Source organism: Emys orbicularis, chromosome 22, assembly GCF_028017835.1.
Source record: "Emys orbicularis isolate rEmyOrb1 chromosome 22, rEmyOrb1.hap1, whole genome shotgun sequence".
Taxonomy (NCBI): Eukaryota; Metazoa; Chordata; order Testudines; family Emydidae; genus Emys; species Emys orbicularis.
In genome coordinates this window covers 1,745,075-1,757,615 of record NC_088704.1, presented here as the reverse complement: position 1 = coordinate 1,757,615, position 12,541 = coordinate 1,745,075, and the positions used below count along the sequence as shown (strand labels likewise).

The 12,541-nt window shown below is 62.3% G+C and overlaps 1 protein-coding gene across 2 annotated transcripts in view; it reads left to right on the top strand.

Annotated features, from left to right (window-relative positions):
* RAP1GAP (RAP1 GTPase activating protein) overlaps positions 1-12,541 on the top strand; it is a 151,322-nt gene that overhangs the window by 112,187 nt on the left and 26,594 nt on the right. For both annotated transcript variants that reach the window (XM_065421442.1, XM_065421443.1), the window contains 4 exons: positions 1,494-1,625; positions 3,704-3,781; positions 6,949-7,058; positions 7,738-7,851. In XM_065421442.1, the coding sequence (XP_065277514.1) occupies positions 1,494-1,625; positions 3,704-3,781; positions 6,949-7,058; positions 7,738-7,851 (434 nt within the window). The remainder of the gene's footprint in view (positions 1-1,493; positions 1,626-3,703; positions 3,782-6,948; positions 7,059-7,737; positions 7,852-12,541) is intronic.

The following is a 12,541-nucleotide window of genomic DNA, read 5'->3' as shown; positions in this document are numbered from 1 at the left end:
AAATGCCCCTTCCTGAGGACTCAGCCATGGCATCTGCCTCCAGGCAGGCCCTTCACGCACAGGAGGGGTGCTGAGCTGGCCTGGCCCAGCAGAAGGATTGCAGCCCCTTGGGCAGTGGGGTCACTCCTACACAGGGGGATCGGGGCACTGGGAAGTTATGGCTGCAGGGTTGAAAGGGACTGACGGAATTGGGTGCCCAATGCCCAGGGGATCTCCACACCTTTGAAAACACCAGCCTAGGTGACTTGTTCAAGGTCATACAGGAAAGCAGAGTTGGGAATAGAACTCAGGAGTCCTGGCTGCCCTAGACCCGACTCCCTTCCAGTTCGGAAGGGGTCCTGGCTGCCAGTGCCGTTTTGAGCACTAGACACGATCCCTTCCAGAGCCAAGAGTGGAACCCAGGAGTCCTGGTGCCAGTCCTTGCTCTCAGCACTAGCCACGTTGGCTTTTGGGTTCCTTTGTTTGGTGGGACAGGAGAGTGAAACGTGTCCCAGGCTTTCCTGCGCATCCCCCCAAGGAAGTACAGGTGAAATGAAGTGTGCAGTGCTCCTTTCCGCTAGTTACAGCCCCAGGCCAGGAGCCGGATGTGCTGTCCGCCCCCAGCTCCTCTCTGTTCCGGTCCCAGCACTGAGCTAGCCGCTGCCAGCCCACCCCAGCCCAGCTGGGGGGTGTTGAGGAAATGCAGGCGCCCTAGGGCGGGGCTGGGAGGAGGAGCTGCTCAGATGGGGCCGGCATTGGGCCAGGAGCTTGGTACAAACTAGCAAACAGCACCGGGAAGCCTGCAACGGGGAGTGGGCCGCTTTACTGTGCCCCCACAGCTGGGCATTGCCCCTCCAGTCTGCTCATGCTCTCTGTGTTGGGGGGGGCAGCGTGTGGGGCCATCAGTACGGGGGCTGTTGGCCTCGGCTGTCCCCCAACCACTAGGAGTTCACTGTTCCCAAGGCAAGAAGTCACTGTGTGGAGTTCCCTGCCACCTGGGCTCATAGGCCACGTCCAGTGAGTGGATCGTCCTACAGCCATTCACGTAGGCTGGTGGCTGGTTATCAATTCTCGTGCCATAGGACAGCAGCTGGTTGCTGCAGGGGTCAGGCAGGAACCCCCAGCCCCACCATGGGCACCCCTTGCTACGTACATTAGTGGGAAGGGGGCTTTTGCCTCCTTCTGGAGCATCAAGAGTTCTCCGTTGCCGGGGTCTGGCTCGTGGTCCAGGCCCACCCAGCACAGCCCATGCTCAAGGTGACAGGCCCAGCACATGCCGCCACACACTGCCGTTTGTCCGGGGGAGCTGGTGTTGGGGGATAGGGTTTGTCTCAGGCTCTGCTTCCCACAACCCCCTCCTTGGTCCCTGGAGCGTGTCTCGATGTCTCTCCCCTCCAGCCTGCTGCAGCTCTGTGCTTGGGCCCAGGGATGGCCAGCGGCTGTGGGCTGGTGGCCCTGAGCACAGTGCGGAAGCAGCGCAGGCAGCGAGTGATGGCGAATGAATTCCCTTCCAGCGCGTGATCCGCAGCCGCAGCCAGTCCATGGATGCCATGGGCCTCAGCAGCAAGAAACAGAACACGGTGTCCACCAGCCACAGCGGCAGCTTCGGCCACAACAACCCAGACATGGCCAAAACCGCGGGCATAGTGAGTGTGACCGTCCCCGCATCCCTGCTGGGCCTGCTTCTGCTCTGAGCCCCGCCCCCTGCTCTGAGCCCCGCCTCCTGCTCTGAGCCCCACCTGTCTGACCCCATCCTGCCCTGAGCCCCGCCCCTGCTCTGAGCCCCACCTGTCTGACCCCATCCTGCCCTGAGCCCCGCCTCCTGCTCTGAGCCCCACCTGTCTGACCCCATCCTGCCCTGAGCCCCGCCCCTGCTCTGAGCCTCACCCCCTGCTCTGAGCCCCGCCTCCTGCTCTGAGCCCTGTCTGACCCCATCCTGCCCTGAGCCCAGCCCCCTGCTCTGAGCCCCGCCCCCTGCTCTGAGCCCCACCTGTCTGACCCCATCCTGCCCTGAGCCCCGCCTCCTGCTCTGAGCCCCACCTGTCTGACCCCATCCTGCCCTGAGCCCCGCCTCCTGCTCTGAGCCCTGTCTGACCCCATCCTGCCCTGAGCCCCGCCCCCTGCTCTGAGCCCTATCTGTCTGACCCCATCCTGCCCTGAGCCCTGCCTCCTACTCTGAGTCCCACCTGTCTGACCCCATCCTGCCCTGAGCCCAGCCTCCTGCTCTGAGCCCCACCTGTCTGACCCCATCCTGCCCTGAGCCCCGCCCCCTGCTCTGAGCCCCGCCCCCTGCTCTGAGCCCTATCTGTCTGACCCCATCCTGCCCTGAGCCCCGCCCCCTGCTCTGATCCCCACAGCTTTAACTCCCCCATTGTGTGGCCAAGCCCGCCCGGGAGGCTGTGTGGTCCAGTGGTTAGCATAGGGGAGCTTGGAGTCAGGATTCCCAGGTTCCTTGCCCAGCTCTGTCACTGACTGGCTCTGTGACGTGGGGTGAGTCATAGCCTCGCTCTGTGCCTCAGTTTCCCCATCTGTTCCAGGGAGAGAGTGGGGGCTGTGAGGCATAGTAATCGATGCCTGTGAAATGCATGGAGATCCTGGAGGGAAGGGGCTAGGGAAGGGCCAAGCACCGGTGTCAGTGCCCGCTGGGAGTGGGAAGAGGAAGCACTAGCTTCAGGGTCTGGGTGAGTTCACCCAGTTCTCAGAACCAGCCCACTGCCAAGCTCTTAGGTGCTGGCGCCATCGTGTGGCCATGCCACTGCACTGCACTTCAGCTCAGTTTACAGCTCCCTGCCCCCGTGCGCGGCTCCCCCCTTGTCCAGTGGTGGCCCTGGCTCTGCTCGGTGAGGGCGACAGCCAGGCAAGGTCTGAGGGATGCATAGGATGTGCCAGCTACTGTGCATGTTGGGTAAAGGAGGGCTTGTTTGCATTAAATGTCCATGTGCCCCCAAAGGAGGATTGAGGCCCCAAAGTTGGGCAGGGAAGGAGATGGGGCTGCACTCGGTGGTGTTACCGCCCTGGAATGCTGGGCTCCATGGCTGTGCTGAGCGCGGCAATGGCCAGTCCCCCACCATGGGCTCCTGCTCCTACGGAAAGCCATGGCCACTCTGCCGGTCCTGGCAGTGACAGCAGGAGCTGAGCCCCCGGTGCCCAGGGATGGTTGGCTAGGCCTCAGGGGAGGAGAAGTGCCAGCAGTCTGGGGTTCTATCCCTAGCTTGGACACTGACTTGTGGTGTAGCCTTAGGCAAACCATGGCCTCCTCTGTGCCTCAGTTTCCCCAATTGTGAGAGATTGACCTGCCTGGGGCAGGGTGCAAGGAGGAGTTTGCTTTTGTCTGCAAAAGTTGCCCTGAGCTAGCCCCCTTCTCTTCTGTGTCATGCAGTCCTGCCCCCTTTCCCAGCTGCTCCCCACCCACCCTCCTCTCTCCCCACTGTGCAAGCCCCACAACACCCCCTCAGGCCTTCCCATGAGAGCTGCCAACTCCAAATCAACCATCCAGCGCCAGTAGCTGCTCAGTGGGGATCCCCACCACAGATACAGTGTCTCCCCACATAGCCCACCATGACACCCACATGCGCATCTGGCGACGGGCAACTATAGGGTGCTGTTAACAAGCCCTTTGTTACGATGGTCAAGCCATTTTTTTTGCATGACTCTCTTCTCTTTTTCTCCCTCCCCTCTTCTCCCCCTCCCCCTGCTCTGCTTCTCTCCTCTGTCCGCTTGCCAGTCATTGCTTGTCCCTGGAAAAGCGCCAAGTAGGTGCGGACGTCGAGGCAGCGCCATAGGGATAGGAACCATAGAAGAGGTTGATGTCTCTCTCTCTCTCTCTCTCTCCCCTCTCCCTGCACCCCTTTCCTCTCTGGAGCCAGCGCTGTACATGCGATGGGGGACATTGGCTGGCTGGGCCTGGCTGCCATCCCAGCATGCAGGGCAGCCCGGCTGGCCTCTGGTGCTGCAGGGTGGTGCTTCTCTGCAGCTAAGTTCGAGGGGTCGGGTAGGGAGAGAGGCGTGTCAGCCTCCCTGGTACCTGCTGCTTTCACCCCTGCCTAGGTATTGGCACCCAGAGCCCCTTGGTCTTGCTGCCTTCCACCCCTTGCGGTGTCCAGCCCTTGCAGCTGCCTCCCCGCCTCATAGCCCAGGGCCTCCAGCCCTCTGCCTCAGGCCTGGCCTCACTGCAGAGTGAACTCGCGTTCTCACCAGCCTTGCCCCTCCCGCTCCCTCCGCACACGCCGGGCCGTGGCTGTAGCTGTGGCTGACCCGGCGGGTACAGACTACAGCTCGAGTGTGCATCACTCGTCAGCTGCTACAGTGACCACTCTGCAGTGAGGATGCAGCTCGCTGCCAGTGGTGCCAGTCTGCAGGGCCGGTGCAACCACTAGGCGAACTAGGCGGCCGCCAAGGGAGCCAAGTGGTTGGGGGCGCCAAAAAGCGTGCTCAGGGCAGGCGGTGGAGTAGAGGTAAGCTGGGACGGGGGCGCGGAGAGGGCTGCCTGCAGCAAGTAAGGGGGGGGGCGTGCAGGGAAACCGCTCCCCGCCCCAGCTCACCTCTGCTCCGCCTTCTCCCCTGAGCGCGCCGCCCCCACTCTAATTCTCCTCCCCTCCCAGGCTTGCCGCGCCAAACAGCTGATTGGCGCCGCAAGCCTGGGAGGCGGGAGAAGTGGAGCGGCGCCGGCGTGCTCAGGGGAGAAGGCAGAGCGGAGGTGAGCTGGGGCGGGGAGCTGCCGCGGGGGGGCACCGCAGGGCAGAGGGGGGGAACTGCTGCAGGGGGGGCACCTCAGGGCTGGGAGCTGCCGCGGGGGGGGGCTCTCCGGGCGGAGGGGGGGCGGGGAGCTGCCGCAGGGGGGGCTCCCTGGCTCTTCCCCATGGCCTCCGCCCCAACCCCGCCCCTGCTCCGCCCCAGCCCCGCTCTCACTCCCCTGAAGACTGCAGCCAGGCCTGACCCTGCACTCACCATATGGTAAGTGGAGCGACCCGGCCCCAGCCTGGTCTGCTACCCTGGCTCCCAGCCGCGCCGCCGGTGAGTGCTGGGGGGCGGTTCCTCCCTCCCTCCTCCCCCCAAGCCTGGGAGCCAGGGGAGCAGAACAGGCTGGGGCCCCAGGCCTCTGTGGGGGACAGGGGGCTGGCTACTTCCTGCGGGAAGTGGAGTGACCCGGCCCCAGCCTGCTCCGCTCCCCTGGCTCCCAGGCTTGGGGGGAAGGGGGAACTGCCCCCCTGCACTCGCCGGCACGGCTGGGAGCCAGGGGAGCGGAGCAGGCTGGGGCCGGGTCGCTCCACTTCCCACATGAAGTGGCCAGCCCCCCTCCCCCTCATCCCCCACGGAGGCCTGGGACCAGCCCCCCCCTCCCGTGGAGGCCTGGGGCGGGGCCCCACACAGCCCCTCCGCAGAGGCCTGGGCCCCCTCTTTCCCCCATGGAGGCCTGGGGCCCCACACAGCCCCCCTGCGGGGGGGCTGTTTAGGGCACCAAAATAGCTAGGGACGGCCCTGGCTCCCCGGGCCGGATGGGGGGCGCAAGGTGGAAGTTTCGCCTAGGGCGCGAAATATCCTTGCACCGGCCCTGCCAGTCTGCCAGAGTTTCCCACCATACCCACTGTGCCCCGAAGGACAGATGAATTCTCCTGCTATTCATCAGGAAGGTGTTCACAGAGCAGCGCAGCCCAGCCCCCTGCAGCGCGACAAGCCCTGGGCTGGGCCAGCGCGGCCCTGGCAGGGGAGAGTTATGCCGCAGTGTGGCTGAGCTCACCGGAGCTGAGCTGACTCCATACAAGTCTCTGGGCATAGATCGCTCGGGCTAACCACAGTGCAGACCGCCCCCCTGACCACTGAGAAGCCAGCAGGAGGCTAGTGCCTGCAGCCCAGCCTTGCCTGTTCCCATGTGGCCCCATGCCTTCCCTTCACCTTGGCCGGGGGCTAGCAAATGTTAATTCATTGACACGACTGGGTCCCCAGCTGGGCTAGCCCCTCTGCTTGTTGCACTCTGATCTGCATAACTGGGGTCAATCCAGACTGGCCCCTGGCCTGACCCCACTGCTCCCCGCCCCGTCCCCAGCCAGTGTCGCTGGTTCCAAGGAGAGATCCAGCTATGGACACAGCCGCCGTGCATAGCCCTGCCTGAGCTGGCAGGCAGTGCAAGCCAGTGGTTAGAGCAAGGGGCATGGGAGTACAGACTCCTGTGTTCCTCTCCTGTCTGTCACATCCCCTTACTGTGCCTCAGTTTCCCCACCTCTACAAGGGGGGTGACGGTACCTTCCTCACAGGGCTTCGGTCCAGTCCGTGCAGTACTTGGAGATCCTCAGGTGAAAGGTGCCAGAGGTGGGTGCAGGGCTTTGCAAAGGGCCGTGACTGCTTCAAGCTGTGCTGGAGTGCCCCACAGGCATGGGTCACCTCTCCCCATGTCAGGAAGCCCGGCTGAGAGGCCACGCTCCAGCCCCTCTGGCATGGTGCAGGCACCCCAGCAGTGCCCCTCCAATGCTGGGCATTCTCTGGTTGGACAGACGCTCACTCCCCCATAGCATCAGGCCCTCAGACCCCATCAGCCCTGCCCAGCCCCAGTCTCTGCCCCATGGCTAGCAGCTGGCACCACGTGATGGGGCAGTCATCGCCGAATTCCTCCTCTCCACCCAGCCCTCTGGCGCTCTGATGGGGCTCCAGCTGGAGGAGGCCCTGAGCCCAATGCCCAGCATTGGTGGCACACAGGGCTCCCTAGTGGGAGATGTGTGTGAGCAGTAACCCGTGGGACCCAGCTAAGCAGGGGACTCCGGTGCTCTGGCGAATGCTGTAGGGGGAGCAGCCCTCAGGATGGGGGCACCTGCCCATTGCTGGGTTGGCTCCAGCTCCAATTTGGTTTTGCCCTTGGTCCAAGTCCAACCCCCCCGCCCCAGCGTGGGCCCCTGTGGAGGGGGGAAAGTGGCAGTGCCCCGCGGGGAGTCAGGGCTTCCCAGGACTGTCTGGCTGATGGGATCAAATCTTTTCCAGTCGCTGATTGTTCCTGGGAAGAGCCCGACACGGAAGAAATCCGGCCCCTTCAGCCCCCGGAGGAGCAGCGCCATCGGCATCGAGAACATCCAGGAGGTGCAGGAGAAAAGGTGGGTGAAGCCGTGGCAGGGGAGGAGCGGGGGCACCAAGACCTGCAAGAGAGAGCACCAGCTCCATTCACCCCCGCACCCCCAGGAAGAGACAGCTGGGTCCCGCCTGCCCTGCCCCAGCCCCGTTGTGCTGCACCCGTGCCAATGGGAGGCAGCCTGCTGAGTGACAGGGCACAGCAGGGGCAGGGAGCAGAGCCCCAAGCAGTGATGGGGAGGAGGAGGGAGGGGCCACCCCAGTGAGCACAGAGAACCTCCCCCGTGGCACCTCACTACATGGCTCCGTCTCTCCAAGGCTGTTCCCAGTAGATATGCCTGGCCCCTGGTCAGACTGCCAGGGGCGGGGCGGGCTGTGCTCTCCCCATGAGGGCAGCTTCCCGCAATTCACCCTGATTTCAGCCTGGCTTAGACCCCAAGGGGAGTGGGGATGCTGCCAAGCAGTAGTAGCTCCCACACTGCCAGGCCCAGGCCAACCTGGCCACACCGGGGTTTGCCCTGCACCACGGCTGGCACTGAGCTCAGGGGAGACCAGGACAGGGACACCAGTCACCAATCCAGCCCTGCCGTGCTATGAGCTGGAAAATCTTGGTACCCCCGGGAGGCAGCTGGAGCTGAGAGCTGCCCAGCAGTGAGCATGGCTCCCCCTGCCCTGGTCCAAGCATGTCGCTGGTGCCTCTCACAGGGAGAACCCAGCAGGCCCCCAGAAGACGCCTGACAGCGGCCACATGTCCCAGGAGCCCAAGTCGGAGAACTCGTCCAACCAGAGCTCTCCAGAGATGCCCACCACGAAGAACAAGTTAGTTCCTCCTTGGCCCAGGGCTGGGATTCCCAGGGAGCCACATGGGCTGTCAGCAGAGAGCAAGATACACGTGGGCAAAAGCTACCAGAGCATTTCCCACGCGGAGGCGCTGGGCCAGGGGGCAGAGGGTCCTTTTCACTTGATCTGCACTCATTTGCTCTACTCTGAAAATGCCCATCAGAGGGTGGTCCAGCCCCAGCCCCGCCGCAGGGCTCTGGGCACCCATGGGTGGGACCAGGGAAAGAGACTTGTCCAGGGGCAGCCAGTGAGGGGTCTGAGTTCCCTGTCTCTCCAAGGGTGGGGGAGGGAGAGGATGGGACATGTTGGAGGGTGCTGTGTCTCTCTGCTCTGTGTCTCAGGGGGAGAGTTTAGGGGGGTGCTGGGTCTCACTGCCCTGTGTCTCGGGGTAGGGGCATAGGGGGTGCTGGGTCTCACAGCCCAGTGTCTCATGTGGGTGTAGGGGGTGTCTTGGAGGTGGGTTAGGGGGGTGCTGGGTCTCAGTACCCTGTATCTCGGAGGGTCACGGAGCGGGTGCTGTGTCTCACTGCCCTGTGTCTCAGGGGGAGAGTTAGGGGGGTGCTAGGTGTCACAGCCCAGTGTCTCGGGGGGGGGAGAGTTTAGGGGGGTGTGGGTCTCACTGCCGTGTCTTGGGGGGCACAGGAGGGTGCTGGGTCTCACTGCCCTGTGTCTCGGGGGGGGGGAGAGTTTAGGGGGGTGCTGGGTCTGACTGACCTGTGTCTCGGGAGGGTACGGGGGGGGTGTGGGGTCTCACTGCCCTGTGTCTCGGGGGGGAGGGGAGAGTTTAGGGGGGTGCTGGGTCTGACTGACCTCTCTCTTGGAGGGGTACGGGGGGGTGCTGGGTCTCACTGCCCTGTGTCTCGGTGGGGAGTTTTGGGGGGTGCTGGATCTCACTGCCGTGTGTCTTGGTGGGTGCAGGGGGGTGCTGGGTCTCACTGTCCAGTGTCTTGGATGGGGGGGGCACGGAGTCACCAGGGCAATGCTCTGGAACTATTCCCTACGAAGCCAGTCAGGACTCTGGGGGAGCCTCCTCTCTCTGTCTCCAGAGCAAGAAGCTTACACAGCTTTGACCTTCCCGGGTCTGACCTCGGAGCATTCAGCATCCTCTGCCCCACAGTGTACTTCCCACAGCAAGTCCGCCCAGGCTGGGCTCCTGGGGAAGCCAGAGGGCCCTGCACCCCAACTCCACAGTCAGCAGTGACTCTCAGCCAGCCGGTAAAACAGGTTTATTAGTCAACAGGAACACAGCGTAGGGCAGATCTTGTTAGCACAGAAATCAGTGACTTTCAGCCAAGTCCATCTTGCGCGGAGGGGAGCCCAGAGCCAGGGCTCTGGTCCTCCCCCTGAGCCCCAAGCCAGCGCACACTTTCAGCTGCCTGGCCCCTACCCTGCCTGTTCCTCCTCCTCAGGCCTTTGTCTCGCTTCCCGGGCCAAGAGTCACCTGGTGGCGTCCCCCTCCTGGGTCTCAGGTTACGAAGGGGTGGCCAGAGCATACATGCAGGGAGCTGGAGCAACCCCCGCAAAAGTCACACAGGCTTAATCCCACCACCTAGACATTGGTGCAATACACAGGGAAACTGAGGCACACACAGCATTCATGCAAAACTGTAAGACTCACATACAACATAACAAGGGAAAATCCCTACTTTGTCACATCTCTCCCCACTTCAAGACCAAACTGAGCGGGGTCACTTTAGCCAGTGACCTGGGGAAGTTCAGGTCTCCCTCTCCGGAAGATAGCATCAACTGTAACATTTGCACTCTCCTTAACGTGGACCACCTCCCTCTCATAATCCTGGTAGGACAGACTCCACCTCAGGAGCTTGGCATTGGCCCCTCTCATCTGGTGCAGCCACGGCAGGGCGAATGGTCCAAGTAAACAGTGAAGCGCCGCCCAAATAGATCCGGCTGCAGCCTTTTAGGAGCCCACTCCATGGCCAGGCACTGCTTCTCTATGGCTGCATAGCCCTGCTCCCGGGACAGCAGCTTCCTGCTTAGGAACATGATGTGGTGGTTCCCCCCCCCCCCCCCTTTGCATTGTGTGGGGAATCGGTGAACACCATAAAGGTCTTGTCAAAGTCTGGGTTTCCCAGCACCGGGACCTTGACCAGATCCTTCTTCAGCATGCAGAGCCCTCTCGCACTGCCCGGTCCAGACCAGCTTGTCTGGCTTACCTTTCTTGCATAGCTCAGTGATGGGAGCTGACACAGACTAACGTGGGGCATAAACCTCCGGGAGTGCCCCGCCATCCCAATAAAGGCCTGGGCCTGTTTCTTAGTCTGGGGAGCAAGCCAGTCTCTGATTGCCCCCACTTTGGCTGGCTCTGGCTTTAGGCAGCCGGTCCCCACCTTGTGGTCCAGGTACGACACCTCTGCCATCCCCACCTTGCACATCCCAGCTTTTATAGTCAGCCCTGCATCCTGGAGGCGACCCAGACACCTCTTCACCTGGGACACCTGGTCCTCCCAGGTCTGGCTAATGGCACAAATATCATCAGTGTACGCAAGGGTAAAATTATCCATCCCCCTCAGTAACTGATCCACCTGGTGTTGGTAGGTGACCGGTGCCTCCTTGAGGCCGAAAGGTAGGACTAGGGACTTGTACAGCCCCTAAGGGGTGACAAAAGCAGGTTTCAACCTGGCATCTGTGTCACGGAGTCCTCAGGCGATGCTCTGGAACTGCTCCCCGCAAAGCCAGTGAGGACTTTGGGGAGCCTCCTCTCCCTCGGAGCAGACTGTCTTCAGGGCAAGAAGCTCACACGGCTTCACCTCCTGGGTTTCTCCTTGGAGCATTCAGCATATGCCCCTCCGTGCGCTTCCCACAGCGAGTCCGCCCAGGCGGGGTCCTGGGGAAGCCAGAAGGTCCTGCACACACCCTCACTTCGCAGTCAGACGTGACTCTCAGCCAGCCAGTAAAACAGAGGTTTATTAGATGACAGGACCTCGGTCTAAAACAGAGCTTGTAGGTACAAAGAACCGGACCCCTCAGCCGGATCCATCCTGGGGTCCCGTGAGCCAGACACCCCCGTCTTCTGCCCTCACTCCTAGTCCCCAGCCAGCTCCAAACTGAAACCCCCTCCCCACAGCCCCTCCTCCTCTCGGCTTTGTCTCTTTCCCGGGCCAGGAGGTCACCTGATCTCTTTGTTCACCTTTAGCTATCCCCTTGCAAGGGGGGAAGGGCCCTGGCCATTTGTTACTAGGAGACAGAGGGTCAGTGATTTATGCACACTGGCCTTTATCCCACCACCTAGAGACTTAATAAATGCACAGGGGAATGCATAGGGGAAACTGAGGCAGTATTAGGGGACACATTAAGAACAGTCCCACTTCGTCACAATCTGCGAGTAGCCTTTGGTGAAATCCCTGGTCATGGGGTACCAAGTCCCCCCCCAACTTGTCTAGGATCTCATCAGGCCTCGATATGGGCAGACATGGTGATGGCCTTGAGCTTCCGATAGGCCACACAGAATCGGCCCATCTTTCCTGGGGACTACGGGAGAGGCCCCCAGGAGTGGTCCCCGGGGCTGGTGGATGGCTGGATCACCCCTAAAGCCAGCATGTCTCTGACTTCTCCCTCCTGGGCCTGGGCTGTGTTCCCCGTTACTCTGAATGGGGAACTCCTGATGGGAGGGCCGGCTCCCATCTCCACCCAGTGGACAGCTCGGTTAGTGAGCCCAGGCCGGTTGGAAAACAGCTGTGGGTACGAATGCAGCATCTCTCTGATCTCTGCCTGCTGGGCAGGGGTTAGCTGGTCAGAGAGGGGAACTGATTCCAGCAAGGGGCCGGCTCTGGTCTCAGGGACCACACACAGCCAGTACCAGCCTCTCCCTGTCACAGTACAGCTCCATCATGTTGACCTTGTCCCCTGGTGGCTGTGAGCCCGATTGGGCAGTTCCACCACATCGTTCTTCTCATTCACCTGCTGGATGACCTTGAAGGGCCTGTCCCAGGCAGCTTGCAGCGTATTCTTCCTCACCGGGACGAGACCCATCACCTGGTCCCTGGTGCCGTAGGCTGAGTGGTCATACCAGTGCCTCCCTGGGGCCCTGGCTAGGTGGTCCCAGTGCCTCCCTGGGGCCCTGGCTAGGTGCTCCCAGTGCCTCCCTTGGGCCCTGGCTAGGTGCTCCCAGTGCCTCCCTTGGGCCCTGGCTAGGTGCTCCCAGTGCCTCCCGGGGGCCCTGGCTAGGTGCTCCCAGTGCCTCCCTGGGGCCCTGGCTAGGTGCTCCCAGTGCCTCCCTGGGGCCCTGGCTAGGTGCTCCCTGGCCAGACCCATGAGCTCAGCGAGCTTTTCCCGGAAAGTCAGTACATACTCTACCACTGATTCTCCATTGGGGGAGGCCTTCCCCTCCCATCTGTCCCTCACCAAGTCCAGGGCCACCTTCTGAAAAGGCTCCTCTATGACAGACAGGTGTCCCAAGGCTGCTTTACCCTTGTCCCAGGCCATTTGCACCCTCTGGACAAGGCAGCCCTGGTTGGCAGCTGTCCCCTCTGCCTGTGGTTCCCCACTAGGGTGACCAGATGTCCCGATTTTATAGGGACAGTCCCGATATTTGGGGCTTTTTCTTATATAGGCTTCTATTACCCCCCACCCCCGTCCCGATTTTTCACACTTGCTATCTGGTCACCCTATTCCCCACACTCAGCTGGGGTCTCTGATCCCCCTGGGCTCA